Source organism: Mustela erminea, chromosome 6 (genome assembly GCF_009829155.1).
Source record: "Mustela erminea isolate mMusErm1 chromosome 6, mMusErm1.Pri, whole genome shotgun sequence".
In the NCBI taxonomy this organism is placed as follows: Eukaryota; Metazoa; Chordata; class Mammalia; order Carnivora; family Mustelidae; genus Mustela; species Mustela erminea.
In genome coordinates, this window is record NC_045619.1 from 102,627,949 (window position 1) to 102,648,836 (window position 20,888).

The following is a 20,888-nucleotide window of genomic DNA, read 5'->3' on the forward strand; positions in this document are numbered from 1 at the left end:
TAACCATTCATCTGTTGATGGACATTTAGGTTCTTTTGATAGTTTGGCTATTGTGGACATTGCTGCTATAAACATTTAGGTGCACGTGCCCCTTCGGATCACTACATTTGTATCTTTAGGGTAAATACCCAAAAGTGCGATTGCTGGGTCATAGGGTAGCTCTATTTTCACCTTTTTGAGGAACCTCCATGCTGTTTTCCAGAGTGGCTGCACCCACTTGCATTCCCACCAACAGTGTAGGAGGATTCCCCTTTCTCCACATCCTCGCCAGCATCTGTCATTTCCTGACTTCTAATTTTAGCCATTCTGACTGGTGTGAGGTGATTATCTCACTGTGGCTTTGATTTGTATTTCCCTGATGCTGAGTGATGTTGAGCACTTTTTCATGTGTCTGTTGGCCATTTGGATGTCTTCTTTGCAGAAATGTCTGTTCATGTCTTCTGCCCATTTCTTGATTGGGATATTTGTTCTTTGGGTGTTGAGTTCGATAAATTATTTATAGATTTTGGATACTAACCCTTTATCTGATATGTCATTTGAAAATCTCTTCTCCCATTCTGTTGGTTGTCTTTTGGTTTTGTTGACTGTTAACTTTGCTGTGCAAAAGCTTTTGATCTTGATGAAGTACCAATAGTTCATTTTTGCCCTTGCTTCCCTTGCCTTGGTGATGTTCCTAGGAAGAAGTGGCTGTGGCTGAGGTAGAAAAACATCTTTATTTTGTGCTAAATTTTCCTCATTTTTTTCATTAAAAAAAAAAATCCTCAGTCTTCTAAAGAGAAGGGCTTGGCACTGCCCTAAAATAAGGCGTGGAGTGGGAGATAAAGGGTTACAATGATGTTTATAAAAAAGTGAGATTTGCTTATAGAATTAGGGTAAGCCAAAGGCACATACTGCAACACACAGGAGTACTGAATACCCTTTCCTTCTTCACCCCGGTGACTACATCTTAGCAGAAGGTGCCAAGGTCATGGTCATGGGGAAAGTTTTAGGGATGCTAGTCTGCCAGATCAGCTGGGGTAATTTTCATGGGATGGTGAGAGCAAAACAATGGCCAAGGGCTGTGTTTCTTTTCCTCACCTGTGACAGAGGCCAGCCTCTTCCCCACCTGTTACAGAGGACAAAAGTGAATTTCTTCTTTCTTCTCCAACCCAACAAGTTGACATGTTGAGCTACAGTTTTTGTCCTTTTATTTTTTCTTTTAAGGTTTATTTATTTATTTGAGATAGAGAGAAAGAGAACTTCAGCAGGGTGCGGGCAGAGGGAGAGAGAATCCCACTCGGGGCCCCACCCCACAACACTGGGATCAGGACCTAACTGAAATCAAGAGTTGGATGCTCAACCGACTAAGCTACCCAAGCGCCCCTTTCTTTCCTTTTTGAATTAAACTTGCTTTGTTTCCCTTTTATGTGGGAGGAGATTATCAAAAGCAGTGTCCTGGCTCTAGGCTAGAAGCCTGAGCCTCCCTCCCACATGCCCAGGACAATCATTTACTTCTACTTGGGAATTGGGAACCAGCTTCCAGAAGCCACCTCCTTCACCTGGCTTGTGGCAAGGGCCCCCTAATAGTGCACCTAGAGATGAGCAGCTAACTCATCTTTTTAAAATCTAGATCAAATCTCATGTCACTTCTCTGCTCAAAACTGCCTTGAGCATCGGCCTCTTATGAAATACAGAAGCCAGCATCTTCTGTACGTCCTTGCATGTCCTTGTCCTATGTCTTCCTCTCCAACCCCACCCCTCCCTTGCTTTCTTCTTTACCCACCCTCTGCCCAGAAGCCCCTTCCCTCAGACAAACCCCCTCAAGAGCCTTGCTGAAATGTTACCTCTTCACCTACGCTTTTCCTCACCACCCTCTTTTAAGCTGCAACCTGTCCCACTACTCCTGTTTTGCTTTATTTGTTTCTACAGTATTTATCACACCAGATATACTATCTGGTTGATGTTAGTTGGTAGTTGGTTGTCTGTCTTTCCTCTCTAGAAGTGCCACGAGGGCAGAAAGTCCTGTGTGATTTGTTTGTGACTATATCCCTGCCACTTAGCATGGTGACTGGCACACAGAAGGCACTCAAGACATATCTTATAAATGGCTGAGTGAGAATATAAGTTAATTAGTCAGGTTAATAAAGTTGCCAGGGACAAGTTATTATGTCAGAGATAAAGCCATTAGTGTGTGTATGGTTTAAAATTGAGCCACTAATTTCATGCCCTGCTTTAGACTGGGTACACTCCTGCTGGTTAGCCCACATTGCTTCTGATTTTTCCATTTCTGATTGCTTTTTAAAAATTCTTTTCCCCAAGCCTTTCTCATAGCAAACTGACCCAAAACTACTTCCGTAGGATTTTCTCTAATCCCTCTGCTCTCTGTTCAGAGCACATGAGCTGAGCCTGTACTCTGTCCAGCTGCTACAAGGCTCATCTTTGTATATGTGCAATGATTTTCTCAACTTTGATGCAGAATGCAAGACCTGGAGGGTGGGGTCCAGACCCATTCTCCTTCCTGTCCCTCATAGCATTAAATAGGACTCTGGACTCCATAACCTGGCTTTCCTTACAGTTTGGCTCTATCTACAAGTAAAACTACAGGATCAAAACACAAACAGCAATGGGGAGCATGGTGATGTTCCCATGTACTTGAGAGCTAGATTCCTAGAGCTAGGGACCAGGAAATCTTTACCAAGCAGGTTCTATAGTGAGGCAGTGCTGTGAAACTGACACGAGGTGCAGAATGCAGTTATAAGACCAATCCCCATTTTTGGCCTATTTGGAGGGAAACCGGTCACAAACATGAAATATATCCAGTGTATATTTGTTGAATTTAATAAGCAAAATCAACACTGCAGCCAGAGTGGTTAAAACAGTGCTGGATTTAGTACTAGAGGACGTGCATTCTAATGTCAGGATGGGATTGTAGGCATGGGAGCCACAGAGCAGGGTTCAGGTCCTGGATGGTTAGTAAATCACATCCAGAAAAGCCATATTTTATGCTATTGTTATAAGAATTACTGTTCGTGAAGATGGGCATTGAATAACAAAATTGAGAGGACACAACTAGATTAGTTCATTATGATGGTCCCACCGTTAGCATCCCAGCTTTGCCAGGAACTGTCCAGACCTTGGACCCATCACATTGCTGTTTCTCAGTCCTCAGTTTCCTTATATATGAGATTAGAGGTTGGATTGGGATGATTCCTGAAGGCCAAAGTCCTTTAACTCTTACCAGAATCCCAGATATGAGGGTTGTAGTCCAGGCCTTGTGACCTTGAACAAATCTCTTCACTTTCCATGCCAGTTTCCTCATCTTCAAAGTGGTCACAGGACAGGATTGGTGTTCTCCAGGCTCTTTCAGCTTGAGAACTGTGATCCTTGTGAGAACCACTGTAAGACAGGTCAGAGCCTGGTTTCTCTAGTGGCATGGGAAATCAGGGGCTGAGAAGTTAGGATCAAAAGGAACAGCAGCAGAGGACTAGGGAAGGGTGTGTTGGAGGTAGGGCCAAGGAGACAGGGAGGGTGGGAAAAAGGGCTTTCGCAAGAGAGCAGTGCCTCTAGAACTTGAATGGGAATCTTGTTCAAGTGCAGATTCTGAGCCAGTGTGTCTGGAGCTGTGCTTGAGACCCTGCATGTCCCCCAAGCTCCCAGCTGATACAGCAGGCCCGCAATGAAGAGTTTTCTTCCGTCCCCAGTTGAGCAGCTGAGCTTCTTGGAGAAGAATAGAAGCTGATCTCCTCCCCACTCATCCTCCATGCTCCACCCCCAAGACCCCAAAGCCAAGGATGTTTTTGCCATTGTTGTTTTCCCCCAGATGCATACATGCTCACTCTTTGATGCCCTGGCCTCCCCCACCCCCCGACTCTCATCAGTACTGCTATCACTGGCCTTTGCTGCAAAAGTGATTTTGGGGGAAAAGAATCTCACACCACATTTTCCAGGCCCTTACTGTCTGGCAGTGACAATCCCAGAGGAACGGGAAGTGAAGACATCTACATTGCTGGAGAACAGTGATGTCATGTCCAGGTTTTCCCACTTCCATGGGTCGTCATTCCCCCCTAGTCCTGGAGGCTGGGGCTGCTGCTGCTGCTGCTGCTCCTGCCCCTACCCAGCATCAGAAGAGGGGCCTCCCACACAGTGTCTTTCCATCTAACCTCTCCTCCACCCTGACACCCCCTGGACCCAGAGAACATCGCCATGCTGCCTGCCTTCACATGGTGGCCCAGAAGACAAATAACTAAGGCTGCATCCCCAGGCATCCCCCCCAGGGGTCTGATGATGGTCACACCTTGACTCTTCTGCAACCCATTCCCCATTTGCTCACCAGTGTCCTGCACACTGCTTGAAAAACATTGCCTGAGCCAGAGCCCCCTCCTCCCTTCTGTCTCCTCCATACCCCCTCCTCCCCTTCTTTCTATGGAGAGAACATGTAGTCCAGGACAATTTGTAGTTTCAGAGGGAACGTTTTCTCTCCCCATGTGTCCATGTAGCTCTCCACAGCCAGTGCCAGCCCACCATGCCCTGACCCCAGGGGGAGTACTATCTGAACAGCCTTCTCTGTGGAAAGAATTCTAAGAAGACTTCACTTGACTGACAAGAATTAGAATTTTGCTCAGAGCAGGTTATACACCTAGACATTCCATGTTCTCCCTCTGCCCTCTCTGAGAGCTTACTCAGGCCACGTTCTTCCCCTGATATCCTCATGCTTCATGGAAATGGGCTTTCCTGGACTATGATGGGAGAGGGAAGGGGCTCATCTGGGAGAGTGATTTATTGTTCTCAGGTTCTAGAAGGAGGAAGTGGAGGACCCTTAGAGGTCCAGTGGCGGGAACCTTTCCTTTCAGTGTGAACAGCCAGAGGTTTTGGCACCAAATGAAAAATCTGAGTCCTCCATTACTGTTGCCTGGTAGAGAAATCTTAGTGTGATACTTTGTTCACCTGAGGACTGAGAGTCTACAAACCTCACTCCTGGTTTCTCTCCCTTGGTTCTCGTTGGGGCAGCCTTCCCACACCCAGCGCCTGAAGCTCTAACTCACCGCTTCTCAGCTCAGATGCCTTCCATGGCTCTGTTTCTCTGCACTGAGAGTCTATCCCATTACCCAACCTGGTCCGCTTGCTCCTCTGTACCCAGTCCCTTCACTGAGCACACAATACCTCTCCAGTAGTCCTCACCAAGAGTTCAGCTCACCTCCATAGTTGACTAGAAGCCCCTTAGTGAAGGAAACCACGTTGCATGTGCCACACACCCCTCAGTGTCCGGCGTTTTCACTCTTAGGGTTTTGTGTGTGTTGTCAACCATTTGGTGTCTGATAAAAATGGAAGACTCACTCTTGTGGACAGTGTAACTGTCCTCAGGCTTGGCACGTGAGTTCAGAGGGTGCACACGAGTGGACTCCATATCCATAGTTTCTGACGTAGCGGCTAGGACGGTTGGCTGGGCAAGTAGAAGCTGCTCAGTACTTGTCTACTAGGCACTGACTCTCCCTATTTCCCAAACAGATTGCCCTGACCTTCTCCATCGTCTTTGGGGTCATCGTGTATCGCATCACAATCGCTGCAGCCCTGTCTCTCAACAAGTCCACACGCTCCAATGTCCGGGTGACAGTGACAGCAACGGCAGTCATCATCAACCTTGTGGTCATCCTCATCCTGGACGAGATCTATGGCGCCGTGGCCGTGTGGCTCACCAAAATCGGTACTGTGTCCCCAAATCCCATTTTGCCCCAGGCCCCCTCAAATACGGGTCAGTTCAATATGCACAAGGTTTGTGGTGGTGGTGACCGAAAAGAAAGAAAAGGGACAGGGACAAAATGCTTTGTGCAATGCATTTTATTGGGGAAATGAGAAAGTATGGTGGTTCTGTACTTCCCCTGAGAATCATCCATGGGGTCTCTTCCTTTTAGCCCAGCCTAGAGACAAGACGGGTTGAACACTTCCTGCTATGAACTGCGGAGTTTTAGCCCTCCTCACTTTCCCAGGAGTGTTTACAGAGTCGAGAAAGCTCTTGATACTTGAGCCCTGGGAGGGTCTTATCTATCCCCATATTGCCGAGGCCCCAGAAAATCCACACATTCCCCACGCACTGAGCAGACTTCAAAGAGGCATATCAGACTTCCCCAGCTTCAAGCCAGTGAGAAAATGTGGTGGCCTCAGTATTCAGATGTGTCATTTGAGCTGCAACCTGCTGTTGCCTGAGCGTCACTTTTTGGCATTTGTGTTTATTAGGAGGGGGTAGGCTGAGAGCTGAGACCTTTTCCTCATGGCACATATCCTGGGTGGCCTAGAGGCGTGCACCTCTTTCCCCGGTTGAATGTGAGTATGTGGACTGTCAGCCTCTCACTAACCTCAGCAAAGTTCAGTTAATGATATGATATCTTTAATTCACTGATCAGTTAGAAGTTAGACACTTGATAGACTGACCCCATCTTCAAGAGCCTCCCCTTCTAAGAGGATCAGAAAATTCCAGAAAGGTTTCCCTAATTCCAGTCAAAAGGACTCTTTTGGTGTCTTTCCCTGGTCCTGGGCTCTGCTCACAGTGGGCATTGACTTTGAGTTTCCATGTGGCTCTAGGCAAGGTGCCATCTAGAGTAGAGGTCTGCTCCCTTTAGGCATGTGCATGTTTATAAATGTTCTCTGTGTTCCTTCATAAGGTTCTCGAGAAAAGTCAGCAGAGGAGGTTGCTTCGGTGTGTTTAGTGGTATGTGGGATTCTATGGAAGCACTTAGGGGGGCCTCCAACACTCCTGGGGACTCAGAGAGGCTTCCAAGACAAAGACATCACATTGGATTGCTTAGAGATAAGTGGTCTTCATACAGGCAGGTGCACAGGGAGGAGGAAGCAAGCAGGAGGACAGGAGTTTCCTGGCAGAGGGAACAGAATGAGAGGGAGAGATCAGATCCCTCAGAACAGGAAAGGCAAGTGGAGGGGTGCATGTGGGCTGGGCTTGGATGATGGCGATGATGGGTAGAATTTTGGTGCCAAGGAAGGAGCCGAGAGCTCAGCCTATGGAAGAAGGAAAACACGAAGTGCGTCCAGGATGTGCGAGGAGCCCAGCATGGCAGTTCCTTTTGGGTCTGTGGCACGTCCAGGGCACAGGAGAGTGGGGGCTGGACCCAGAGCATTGACTGAGAGCTGAGTTTTCAGTGGAAGACCTTGGATGGCACTGAGAACTCTGCTTTTTTTAATAGACAGAGAGAAAGTGTTTGCTAGAGCTTAAAGGGTCATCCAATAAAAAACTACCCATCTTTCTGGCCTGACTGCTGAACAAGCTGAGAAGTAAGGAAAGGCAGACCTAGGCAAAGGCCAAGATTTCACTTTTAAAGCTAAAAACGGCTTCGTGGGAGGAAGCAGCTTAGCAGGAGAGCAGATAGGCTTCCTAATACCAGATGACAGACAGACTTCCCTGCCCAGTGCTGGCAGCAGAGGACAGGGAAGCCTGGGAAGTCTTAGGACATTGAGGGTGAGAGGGCCAGAAGAACACCTGCTTCCTGCAGGCCCTTAGCTCCCCATAGGAAGGGCAGAGGAAATGGGTGGACGAGGAATGCCAATGTCACCTACCAGACAGACCAGTGAGATAAGCTTCTGTCCCCCAAGAGGGGAAATGAGCAAGGTAGGGGAGACAGGGTGGGGCATGACAACTAAGCCCTCTCCCTCCCTAATATGGGTGACATCAGGGGCAGAAGGAAACGTTCCCCATTTCCCACAAGGGCTCTGACCTCACATCACTGGGGTGTTTGAAGAGGGTGATGCGATTGGAGCTGGATATTTGCAGAACTGTCCCGTCAAGGACTTAGGATGCCGCTAAGAAGAGAGAGATGGGAAGGCCTAACGCAAAGGAGATTGCTGAACATGTAGGTAAGAAGGAAGGAGAGAGGAGCAGGAAACCAGCGACGATGCAGAAATGTCTCCCTGCCACCCATCTGCAATACTTTATATCACCTGTCTTCCATAGCTCTAGAGACTGGGAGGCCTAGAAACTAGAGTGTGGCCCACAGTGCAAACCTCACTAACATGTATTTAGTGAGCACCTCCCATGCACAGGGCTGGGCAAATTCTCTTTGCATCGGGCTGTGAAACACTTCCCACACCGTGAAGCGACATCCACTGTTTGTAATAGCACTCCCTCCCTCACCCAAAAAGGTTAGCCTCCTTCTGGCTGAGAAGCCAGGGGTCAGGAAGGAAGCCCGTGCCCTGGAAAGGCGATGAAATTCTAACCACTCCAGTTTGTTCTTTGTGATAGTGATACTCATAAAGCAGCTTTAAACTTAAAAGAATTCCATTATCCCATTTTATCCTCACAAAAACTGTGTGTGGTCAGCAAGGGAAGTATTAGATCCTCATTTTACTAAGGTTCACACTCAGATTGTTCCTCTGAAATGCAAATACTTTTTGTGCGACGCTGACGTGAGTTTCTTACTGTCTGGAGAGAAGTGGTGTATTGGGTCTCCATGCATTCACCCACGTGGGCCTCGTCCCCAGGTGGCTACTCTTGTCTGCCTTACACTGGGTGTTCCCAGAGGGCTCAGAGAGGCACTTTTGTATAGTGGAAGGGCCACCCAATTTGGGAGCCCAGTGGAAGGAAACTTTGAGCACTGGGCCTGGGTCCTTTTCCCTCCCAACCCCAGATGTGTGGCACTGAGCAAACAGGGTGCTTCTCTGGAATGAAAATTTTTGGTCCTTTCTTCATCATTTTCCTCCTTCCTGTCCATGGGTCGTCCCCTCTGTGTCAGCTGTTGTCATAGCCTAAGGACTGTGCCCTTGTCTTTAGCTCCTTTCTCTGGACCTCTAGCTTAGAAATCCTACCCAGGCAGTCTCTCAAACCTTCTCCCTGGGCTGGGGGAGGGGAGAACCACTACCATCAGCACCATCCCCCGCCCCACACCAGCTTCCTTTTGGTCTTGGGTCAAATATCAACTAGGGTTTGAGGCCCTTGGCCACCCTCTTCCCAGTGTCCTCCTCCACTCTGGCAACCCACGCCACTCACAGTCCCCCGCAATCACCCTGGTTCCCACCTATGTGTTGTGCTTAGGCTGCTGCAGGCACTCCAACAGCCCTCAGTGACCCTCCTTTTAAAGAACCTCGAGAGGTCTGCCTCCCCTCTTCTTTTCTGGACACTTGGGCCTCGGGGAGTTTCCTTATACCTGCTTCTGAACTCCGGTGCAGATCATGTGTTCCCTAGTCCATCTCTCGGATGTGGAATGTCTGCTTTGTGCCAGGTACCATTCTGGAAACACAGCCATAGACAAGGAAGACATGGCCCCTGGTCTCACCGTGCTTACCCCCATATTAAAGGAAAGATAGGCAGTGAGCGGGAACATTCCCCAGAGGGTGAGAACAGTCATGGGGCCGTAGTGTGGTTGTGTGCGCTATGGTCAGGTTGTCGGGAAAGGCCCGTGGAGGTGGTAACATGGTGGCTGAGACTGGGGCGGCAGGAAGGCACCAGCACACAGAGACCTGGAGGGAGGTCTCTAGGAAGAGGGGACACCACACCATAGACTGGTGGCCCACAAACCAGCAGGTACAAGTAAGCTTGGGCGCCTTATCTGTTCCACCCCCGTCTTTTCTCATCGCTGGACTCGTGTCTGTGTTTACGAGTCTTGGAATAGATGAGGTTCTGCCAGCGTAAAAAAACGAACCTCAAAACCTCAGGTGGGTGATGCGCAGTTGTTTATCTGTCCCCACTCACGCTCCATGTCCGGCGTAGCAGGGCATGGGGCTCGGGCTCACATAGAAGCTTCACGCGGATGCCATGTTGTCTGTGAGACGCTGCGGGCCCGAAGTGCCTCCCTCACTTCCGGTCACGGCCCGCTGGCTGGAGCAGCCTAGCTGGAGAGCTGGGGAAATGTGTGGAAGTGCGTGGACGTTCTGCGAGCGGGGAGGATCACTGCTGCTGGCCCCTGCCAGGCCGCCGAGCCCTGGAGGACAGCTGCTTGCGCTTAACATTTCTTTGTATCCACTACATGGGGCCCGCCTCCCAGTAGACTTTAGCACAGATTTGTTGATGCCTTTATTGACTAACTCCATCTCTCTCTCCATTGGTGCCCTCGAAAATTTGTTTTCAAGGAATGCCTGTAGGCTAGGCACCCTGCTAGTCACTGTGGGTGCTACAGTGAGCATTTATGCATTGGGGATTTCCTGTTTAGTGGAGGATTTGAGGAAATTTTGAGGTGAAGAACGTACATGCAAATTGTCTTGATAGGTCAGTGACTGAGAGCTGCAGCCAAGGCATCAGAAGACTTGACGTGTCCTTAAGAGCAGAGGGTGGGTGTGAGCCCATGAATGAATGGAGGTGGAGGTGCCCAGCGGGGTGGCCGGTGCACCTACAGGCAGAGGTGTGGCTGCGGAGTCCCCCAGGGCTCCCTGGGGACAGAAAGCTGTGAATAATGCCACCTAATGGAACGATGATTCTGCTGGGCTTAGGGGCTTCCTTTGCTATTCTCACGCTGGTTTAATACCCATCTGGCTTCTTGCCCCAGAACTCCTGATTGATGAGGAGGCTGTGACGACTGCCTTGCTCACCGGGTGCAAGCAGCTGCTGTTAACAACCCCAACAAGTTCCCAAGTGTTTCCTGCAAGGCTGGGTGGTAAAGACCAATTTCTTGGGAGCATCTCCCTATAGGCTCAGACATCAGGCCAATCCGAGGTCCATTCTTGCCACAAATATTTGTCACCAAAAAACCCCAGAATTTGCTAGGAGTTGGCTCTGCAGTGGTACATAAAGGCAGTGATTGTCTCCGTGGCTGCCTTGTAACAATGGTCACCAGCTTGGGTGCAAGACACAGTGTTATCTGGTGGCTGCGCAGCACTGTGGGGCAGGGAATGAGCGAGAACCTGCGGTAGAGGGATGGGGCTCCTGGGGAAAAGTGAATGGAGCTCGGGGCCTTGGCGGCCAAGACCCTCTGTATAAGATGTGCAGTCCGGTTCAGTAGCATCAATGATGAGTTTGTGAGGATCCCCGTAAATGGGTAGGATGGGACGATCTTCAGTGATCTGTTCATTTTTTTTTTTTTAAGATTTTATTTATTTATTTGACAGACAGAGATCACAAGTAGGCAGAGAGTCAGGCAGAAAGAGGAGGAAGCAGGCTCCTGGCTGAGCAGGCAGCCCGATGTGGGGCTGGATCCCAGGACCTGGGATCATGACCTGAGCTGGAGGCAGAGGCTTAACCCACTGAGCCACCCAGGAGCCCCTGATCTGTTCATTCTTAAAGGGGTCCCAGGTGGTGGTTCTAAGAAAGGCTCTGCCTCCAGGAATGGGAAAGAAACCAGAGCTAGCCAGGACATCAGGACCTCAGCTTCCCAGGCCAGTCAGCCAGGGCTTAGCTGTCCTGGGAGGCCAGGGGATGAGGGAAGTGGCAAGGGTCACCAAGTGGATGAGCTTGAGGGGTCTGCTTTGTTCCTACTCTGTTCTGCTGCTATCCCAGAATTCCACAGAGTGGGTATCAACAGCGGAAATGGGTTTCCTACCCTGGAGGCTGGAAGTCCAAGATCAAGATGACGGCAGAGTTGGGAAAAGGTCCTGTCCCAGGCCACAGATGTCTGGCTGTGTCTGCCCATGGCAGAGGGAGTAGGGGGCTCTATGGAGCCTCTTTAATCAGGGCACTGATCGCTCTCATGAGGGCTCCATCCTCCCAAAGGCACCACCTCCTGATACTGTCACATCAGGGATTAGGTTTTCAGCATGTGAATTTGGGATGGACACAAACACGCAGATCATAGCAGCTTTCTCCTCGAGACATGGGGAGATAGCATGCCTTTGAGGCAGCAAGCTCCTGAGCCCACATGGAGAGAGCAGAACTAGTGCTCCCGAAAACTGCAGGGACTTCCCCTGCCCCATGTAGGCATGGGTCCGCCTTGGCCTGGAAGGGGAGCCTGTCTGCACTCTAGTCCGCCTTGGCCTGGAAGGGGAGCCTGTCTGCAATCTAGCTGTGGGCATTCTTCTAGCTGGAGGCAGAGTGGGGGAGGCAGGGCTCACAGCGGGCTTCTAGACCAAATCACCCAGGTGCCAGCCACTCCTTTGTCTCAGGATAAGTCTCGATCTCTAGCCCCACCACTTCGGCCTCCTCCTCCTCTCCCTTCCAAAAATGTGTGTGCAGTGCTGGTTGTACATGGAGCTGGGCAGTTCACCGTTCACTCTCCCAGGTACAGCGTTGGGCTTCTTGTAGGTGCTCAAAGAATGGTGGCTGTGTCAAGTCAGAGTTTCCAATTTTGAAAATGACTGTGTTTGTGAGTTGTTTAAACACTGTGAATGTCCTGCTGCTGTGTCGCTGCCCAAGGGCCCCTGAGGTGGGGTGGGGACGTAAACAAAAGGAGGCGGTGGGGTAAAGGACCTGGTTTTAATGGAGTGCCCACCACCTGTTGGGGACACCGTTGGGCATGGCACATACATTGTGCCATGGACTCTTCACCGTAGGACCGGGAATTGGTCATTGCTTTCATTTCACTTCTGGGAAGCCTGAGGAGAGGTTTAGGAACTTGGCTCGTGAGCACGTGGTTGGTGGTGTGTGTGTGTGTGTGTGCGCATGCGCACGCACGTGCATGTACACAAGCCAAGCACTGCTCTAAGCACTCTCTGTTTATCAGTATATTTAATCCTCAGAAGTGCCCACAGGATGTCGGGAGTCTTAACATGCCCATCCTAGAGTCAGAAGACTGATTCACAGAGAGATGAAGAACAGGCCCAAGGTCTTGGGGTAATGGGGGTGAGCTGGGCCTCAGTGCAGGGACCATGACACTCTACGGTCTGGTAATACGTAGCTGTCCTTGTCCTCAGGAAAGTTCAGAGGTGTTGAGAAAGGAAAAGAAAACACCACAAGAGGCTCTGGGTTTACAGGGCAATGCCCCCACCCACATGGGTGCCAGGTGGTAGGGGTCTCTGGAGATCAGGGGGACTCAGAGGGAACAAGTCCTGCATGCCCTGTCCCCTGCCTCCTAGGCCTGCATGCATGAGGACACCTGTGTAGGTTCACAGACTTTGGGGTCCCTCACGCATTATTAAATTAAAAAAAATTTTTTTTCCAAAGAATTGAAATGTCTCAGTGTAAAATTTTGTATCCAGTTCTAAGCTCTCCCCCGGGGAAAGTCAGTCTATTACTGTCAAGGAGAAGGAGAGAGGGAAGGGGAAAAGGGAGAGGAAGCTCAGCGCCAGAGGCTGTCAGACATCGAAAATTCTTTTAAAGAACATCTTGAACATTCGTGGGTGGGTCTAATTTTCCATCAGATGTGGACAACGTGTGTTTTCAGAGTCAGGGGGAAGCGCTGCTTTGTTGGCTCTGAGCGTGGGGACAAGAGGAGGTGGCGTCACTGGGGCCTGAGCCTGCTCGGGAGCTGGAGCGTACTTTCCCCAGGAGGGATACGTGGGGATGCATGTGGATGTGTGTGGGCAGGGATGTGTGCCTTCCCGGGGTGGGGTTTGGGGGCGTGTGGAGACCGTGGTGCTGGTAATTTGAAATCTGGCCCGAGAGTCAGGTCTGCAGGGTCCATGCTCTGCCACCAGCTACAGACTCCCTGGGTGGCCTCAGGCAATGAGGGAGGAAGAGCCTCCTGCCTGGCCGTCTGTGAGGCCAGGGGAAGGGTGTGGCTCCAGGGGATCCTGCCGCTGTCTGGGGGCCCCCTCGCTGCTGTGGGCGTGAGGTCTTGTGAACGTTGTCTGGGTGGGACGAGGACATGGGAGGCCGCTGCTAATAATAAAAGGGAGCTGATCATGGTTATAGCCCAAGTTCGTGGCACAATTCATTCCAGTTATAGGAAACTATTATTAGTAACGTGCTACTTATAATAGTTTAATACAACTGGCAAGAATCCCTTCCCAAACTTGAGCTCTAACTATGAACATGTCTCTTTCATGTTTCCAATGAATCACGGAAGCACTCCTCTCTCCTACTAGCAGGAAGTCCAACATATTCCTCTCCTTCGAGGTTTCCAAGTACCCCGACTCAAGACTTAAGCCACGAGAAGAGAAAAGAGTATAGTGGGCATTGTTTGCTGTGTTTTCCCTCCAGACCCCTTCTCCCCTCTTCTTCACCAGGTCCGGTGGCCCCAAGCCCAGCAGCAGTGGTATCACAGGAGCTCCCCAGCTCTGGTTTCCCATTGGGATCAGTTGACAGGAAGCCATGGAAGAGCAGGAGGAAGATTAGCAGGCGGGAGAGGGAGTTGGGGCTAGTTCTTCCCTGCTTCTCCCTCATCTCTGGGAGAAGTACCTCCTTTCCTAACCATGGCTTCTATGTGATGAGTCCTTCCTCATGGTCCTTGTTGGCCTCCAGGGACACCATTTCTTCTTCTCACCCCTTCACCACTGTAAGTAGAAGCTTCATGAGACGCATGTCCTTTGAACATCTGAGGTGAATTCTGTTTCGTGCGGGGATCTTGACTAATAGAGGCAGTTGGGCCAACACCCTTGTTTAAATAGGGATGTACCTGCAGTATGTCCAGCCTTCTGCTCTTTTGGGTCTCCCAACCTCGCACCATGGCTCTTGGATGCCAGCCCTGTCCCATCTGACAGAAGAGGTTGGGCCTTCGCTGAGAGGGTCCCTCCATTCTGTTGGTCCTGGGCAGCCCATTGCTCCCCAGGGAGGAGATCCTCCCCTCCACAGTAAGCACTGTGGAGGGGCTGTAGCTGTCACGGTCCCTGCTTCCAGGGACTTGTATACACCTCCCCCTCCCATCTCCAGGATGCCCTCCAACCCATAGACTCAGACCAAGGACTCCCTTCTCCCCCTGGAAATCCACTCAGAGAGCATACAGCTTGTCCTCTTAAACTTGCACAACACAGTAAGCCTGATGCTACCCCTTTTCATCTCCCTCAAGGAGACGTTACCCTCAGCGACTCCAGAGGCTCTCACCAACCCAAGTGATGGCCACCCCGACCTTCTAAAAGGCCCCTGTCAGAGATTCTTAGTAACATTCCAGCACCTCTCTCACGAAAGAGGAGACAAGTGTCCAGATTAAATGCCTGCTGCAGTGCTTTGCTACACTAATCAAAGCAGATGTTTGCACCCTTACTCTCTGCTTGGTGCTCCCAATACTTGATTTCTCTCAGTCTTTACAAGAGATGTTTAAGGAAGGTCTCATCTTAGGAGTTAAGACAGTGAGGCTCAGCAAAGGAAATCACTTGTCTGGGAACGCTGGGACTGAAAAGTCCTTCCTGCCCAAGGTCTTCATCTGTTCTGTTACAGCCTTGTGACTTGTGTCACAGGACACAGAAGACCAGAAGCAGGAAGCCCTTGGGATATCTCCCAGTGCACTGTCCACCTGTGGCCATGACTTGCTTGAGGCTCTGGTTTGTCAAAGCTGGAAGGTGGCTGGATGCTTTGAAGGATGATTCGCAGTTGGTGTCGTGCTTCTCCCTGCTGGGGACGTGACCCCAGGGGACAAAAGCATGGAGTTCCAAGGACTCCATGTGTCCAACTTTGAGCTCTTAAGTTTTCCTTCAAACCTGTTACTTCTCACCCATGTATTTGCCATCTCAGGAATGGGAGCTATCAACCATTCAAATGCTTATAGCCAAACCTGTGTGTCACCCTGAACCTCTCTCTTGCTCTCTTTTTTTTTTCCATACCCAGATTCCAGTCTGTTAAGTACGGCCCATTCCACCTTCAAACATACCCCAGATCTGACTACTGTTCACAGGTTCCATCGTAATACTGGTCATCTCTTGCTTGGACCGCCGTACACTCCTCTTCAGTCTCTCTGCTTCTACAACTGTCCCACCCTACACACACACACACACACACACACACAGAGCTTATTTTCTGTGATCCTTTTAAAATCTAATCTAGCTCTATCCCTTTCCTCTGCAGAACCCCAAGCTGACTTCCCATTGTGCTTCTAGTGAGATCTAAAGTCCTTTCAGTGGCCTGTGGAGGCCCATTGAGCTGCCCCTGCCTTCCCCTCCTGCTCTGCTGCCTACTAAATGCTTTCTCCTCACTCTGACTGCTCCAGTCCCTCAGGCCTTTCTGTTTCCTGTGCATCCGTAGACCTCGCGCATCCACAGCCCTTCCCCAAGGCTGCTACCCTGGCTCCTCCCCAGCCCTTCTGCGCTGGTTTCACAGGATCCCTGGGGCCTCAGCTGAGAGGTCAGCTCCCCAGAGGCCTTTCTTGACCACTCTGGTTGAAACAGTCTTCCTGCCCCCTCTTCCTCTCCTCGTCTCCCTGCCTTTTATCCTCATTGCTCTCCAGAATGGTACGTGTGTCTGCACCCTCTCCTATACCATCAGCTCCACAGGGTGGGGAATGTATTGGTTTGGTGACCGCTGTGTTCCCTGTGCCCCATGCCTGGCACATAATAGCCCCTTGAGAAGTATTTCTTGAGTGGAAAAGGGATGAAAAAGATAAAACGTTCCTTCTGAGCTGCCTTCCCTGGGAAGACGTGAGTAGATGAGCTACGGGGGCATGATTCCCTTCCCACTCACTGGGATTGGTTTCCAGTCCAGTGTGCTTGTGAGATGACCCACTGGTGTCACGGGAGCCTCTGTGGTCCCACACCGGGCACACCTATTTACCTGTTCTTTCCCTGCTCCTCTCTTTGCCACGGGGAGACAGTCCGCATGGTGCAGCTGTGGCAGTCAGATGGGGAATCTGTGTTAAGGGCCTGGACAGCGCCTGGCACACAGTGGCCCATGATGGGGCCCATCAATCTCTCTGTTCCCTTGATCCTCTTCCCCAGGAGCTCCCTGCATACTTAGTCTCCTTCTTTCTTAAAATCAGGTGCCCTGGCGTGCTGTCACCTTGGGCGAAGCTGCTAGACAGCACAGTAGGTCTCCCATCCCTCTGGGAACTAGAGTCATCTTCCTGACTCTAACAGGGGGATCCCCTGCACTAAGACGCTCTTGTGGGCTACAGGAGCATCCACACTTAATCTCCAGTCCTGGGGCTCTCCGATCCCTTCGGCAATGCACCGGCTGCTTAATTACCCAGCTGGCTGGCTTTCCCTATGGTGACTTCCTGCCTTTGGCGATGGTGCAAACAAGGCAACAGCATCACGCAGGAGGCTGATACACGCCTACCCGCACTCCCATAAACACACACAAATAGAGGGAAGGCCAGGACTGGTACTAGTTGAAATACACACTTGGACATCTCATTTCGTTTTGTCGCCATCGCTGTATCTTTGCTGGCTAGGCATCCGGGACTCCGGGGACGCTGAGCTGCTTCTCGAAAATTCAGACCCTGCAGCTGGCATTCTCTCGCGGGCCATGCCGTTTTCATATGATTAGGATGGAGCTCTGGGGACGCGGACTTCTGAGCTGGCCCCCTGGGACTAACTTGGGCTTTCATACTAATTATTTTCCAAGGCAGTTTACAGCTGGGTCATTCGTACTCATATTTTTTCATGACACAATGCTCCAGGGGTTTAACACTTCAGAGAAAAGGGGGCTTGGGTAATGGCTCGGCCCAGGAATTCAATGTGATTGCTCTTCTGGTCCTGGGACAGCATCTGCCCTCTGCTGGCAATCTGCCTCAGCAGGTCAGGAGGAGGTGAAACCCTCAGAAGACCTCTAATCAAGGCAGGGTGACTTTATGGGGTACACAGGATTTTGGGAGCAAATAAGGATGGAGAGGGGTTGCCTTCTACCTGCTCCCATGGTCTCCACATTGATGCCCCTCCTGCACCCCTATAGCCATCGCAGTCTAAAGGCACTGTGTTCGGAATTTCATGAAGCACAAGGCTCTGGGCTGTTTTCTCATGGGCTCGGCTTCCGGCCCCTCTAGAGGTCTGTGTCTTTACGAGGGGATCCTGCCAGTGGCCTGAACTGCAGATTGTTCTTGGCCTAAAGACATCATCCCCATCCCAAATGGACTCTGGGAGAACTTGTTCTATCTCTTGAGTCATGTAGCCTTTGTCACAGACAGATGAGGCTCCTTGTGTTGGCCACTGAGAGAGATCCAGCACTCTGACTGGAGCCTCGGGCTTTGACACGCCCCACGCCCGGTTATCTACGTCCCTGGGGGGTGTTCCCTGGACGGCTCAGCAAAGCCCAGAACGTGGCTGCAGAGCTTCTCTGAGGTGGGGGCATCCAGCTGATTTAGTGGCCTATCAAGGGGATTTGGATTGTTTATTGGAAGTGCCCATTATTTATGGTGGCCCATGGCCCTAAGAACACAGGCAAAGGCTGTTTTTAGAACTAAAACTAATAAATAATCACCAGGCCCATGATTTATCAGCTTGGAGGAAGGGAACCACTCATTTCCAGTTGGAGTGAAGTATCCCAAAAGGATCGGATTCTCTTTCCCAAGAACTTGGAGGACATTCCTGCAGGGATTGGGATATCTGAGCACGGAGAGTTCCAAGGAGATTATAAAGAAAATCAAAGACACGTGCCTCTCTGTACCTCATTCTTAATCCCCTCCTTGCCACATTTACAAGACACGTTTTCTAAATTTTCAGCTCCTTAGACCTTATTACTCATTTTTGGATGAGATAAGTTTTAATTTTCTTATCCCCCAAATATTTTAAAATGAGAGACAAGAAGGGGTGTTACTGTTGAATTGGCTGCCTCTGGTACACTGGGCAAAGGCTCAAAATCGCGCTGAAAACCTTTTCCTTCCCCCTCGCTTCCTTCCTTCTCCCCATTCCTTCTTCTTTCCTTCTCTTCCCCTTCCCTTCCCTTCCTCCTTCCCTTCCGTCCCTCTGTCCTTCCTCCTTCCCTTCCGTCCCTCTGTCCTTCCTCCTTCCCTTCCGTCCCTCTGTCCTTCCTCCTTCCCTTCCGTCCCTCTGTCCTTCCTCCTTCCCTTCCGTCCCTCTGTCCTTCCTCCTTCCCTTCCGTCCCTCTGTCCTTCCTCCTTCCCTTCCGTCCCTCTGTCCTTCCTCTTTCCCTTCCGTCCCTCTGTCCTTCCTCTTTCCCTTCCGTCCCTCTGTCCTTCCTCCTTCCCTTCCCTTTCCTTCTTTCCTTCCCTTCCGTCCCTCTGTCCTTCCTCCTTCCCTTCCGTCCCTCTGTCCTTCCTCCTTCCCTTCCATCCCTCTGTCCTTCCTCTTTCCCTTCCGTCCCTCTGTCCTTCCTCTTTCCCTTCCGTCCCTCTGTCCTTCCTCCTTCCCTTCCCTTTCCTTCTTTCCTTCTTTCCCTCCCCCCTCCCCCCTCCTTCTTTCCTTCTCCCCCTTCCTCTCCTCCTTCCTCCTTCCTCCTTCCTTCCACAGGGAAGTGGAGGAACATTTCTGCTGGGTGCCTCTGTCCCTCCCCCATCACTTACATTTTCTTCTTTGGCAGCAGCTCTGCCTCACCTCCTGCCCCCTCTCTGCCCCTCCCATGTCAGGGGCTAGAGCCCTTCTGGGTCCTGCCTCCAACTCCAACACCCCCATTTCTTATCTTAAGGTGGGGAAATTTAAATTAATTAAATGGAATTGAAATTGAAATGAGGGAGATTTCATTCTTTTGGCTGTTGCTTTCTTGTAACTTCATACCCACAGGCAATGGTCCTCCCTTGGAATGAGACGGGGAATTTTTATTAAATGATAAATATTTTTTCATTATTCTAAATCATATCTTTTTCATGTCACTAATTCGTTCATTCAATAAATATGCTTAGTCGGGCCCATCTGCTGCACAGGACCTGACTGTGCTCATTGTGGAAAAGCCATCCACACCATGTGTGGTGGGGCTGGGGTGGCGTGGGGCTAGGGAAAACCAAGGTTAACAGCCACGTGGGGGTTCAGAATCACGAGATCTTAAAAGGGAAAGTGACCTTAGAAATGGATGGCAGGCATTTCTTGGGCCTCAGTTTTACTTCCTTTTGTCAAGGAAAATAGGAATCACACTAAAGAAGGATCTTGAGCCCAGCGAAGATTTGAGAAGCATGAATCCAATAGGGACCCACCGGCTTCTTTGTCAGGCAGACATCTTAGCGGGGAAGGAAAAGCCCTTACAGGCGACATATCTGTGGGGCTTTGCTAATGTCCTTAAACTGAAGAAGTCACAGTGTTCACTGTGAGCAGTGAGTACAGACCATCTTCCAAATGCTTGTTGGGCAAGGCTGTGTGGGATTGGCCTCCCTTCTAGCTCATGGGGCTGTGCCCGTGGCCCTCCAGGCGTGGCAGGAAGGAGAAAACCACAAAGCCGTCTGCCAGCTGAGGGATAGCACGGTAGACTTTTCCAGCTTCATCTCCTATAAACTTACGGCAATGTCTCCAGATTCCCTAGCAGACAATGTTTATTTCCAAAGTTGTCTGGGGGACTTCAGGAAGCATGGGCTGAGAGTTCTGGGGAGGCGGGGGGAGGGGCTATTTTGATTAGACCTTTCCAGCTACATGCCAACAGGGTCACCTATTAGCTGTCCTCCCCACTCGTTGGTAGAGAGTACTCATTAGTCAACATGATAATGATGCCCAGAACCTTAGGGTCTAGAGTCATACACAAATCCCTGGCCACAGATGGCTCAACTGTGCTGCAGAAAGCAGGGCTGCCGGCTTGGAGGAGATGACGGCATTGGAGGACGCTATTTAGGACAACAGAAGCTATCGTTTATTGAAGTCCAGCACTTGCCTGGTCCTAGGCTAAGGGCTCTGTCAACATCCTATGCTGTCTTTAACAACTTGTGAGGGAGATGTCGGTACCCTTCCTCTATAAGTTCATTCCTCTAACTACACTCTGCATTTGAAGTCAGGTGTGTCTGATGCGCAAATCTGTCCCTATGGCCATCTCTGGAACAAAACAGCCAAGTAGTCACTGCAATCAACATACAGCTGAGCCCAGAATAGCATGACTGGGTGCTCTGTAGGTTCAGCTTGGCCTGCCAGGGCCTCTAGGCCTGCTCGAGAGCATAGCCAAACTTAAGTAGGCTTCAGGATGATAAGGCTCCCAGAGAATGAATCAGTTTTCAGTGTTGCTGGCTGCCTAGGGTGATGCCATGTTTCTTAGGGTTCACGGGGGCTAGGACATGACTAGAGGATGAGTAGCTCTCATTTCCCCAGGC

At 50.5% G+C, this 20,888-nt stretch overlaps 1 protein-coding gene across 1 annotated transcript in view; it reads left to right on the forward strand.

Annotated features, from left to right (window-relative positions):
- Positions 1-20,888, forward strand: part of ANO2 (anoctamin 2) — a 338,274-nt gene that overhangs the window by 266,135 nt on the left and 51,251 nt on the right. Inside the window, exon 16 of the mRNA XM_032349035.1 lies at positions 5,485-5,680. Within this exon, the coding sequence (XP_032204926.1) occupies positions 5,485-5,680 (196 nt within the window). The remainder of the gene's footprint in view (positions 1-5,484; positions 5,681-20,888) is intronic.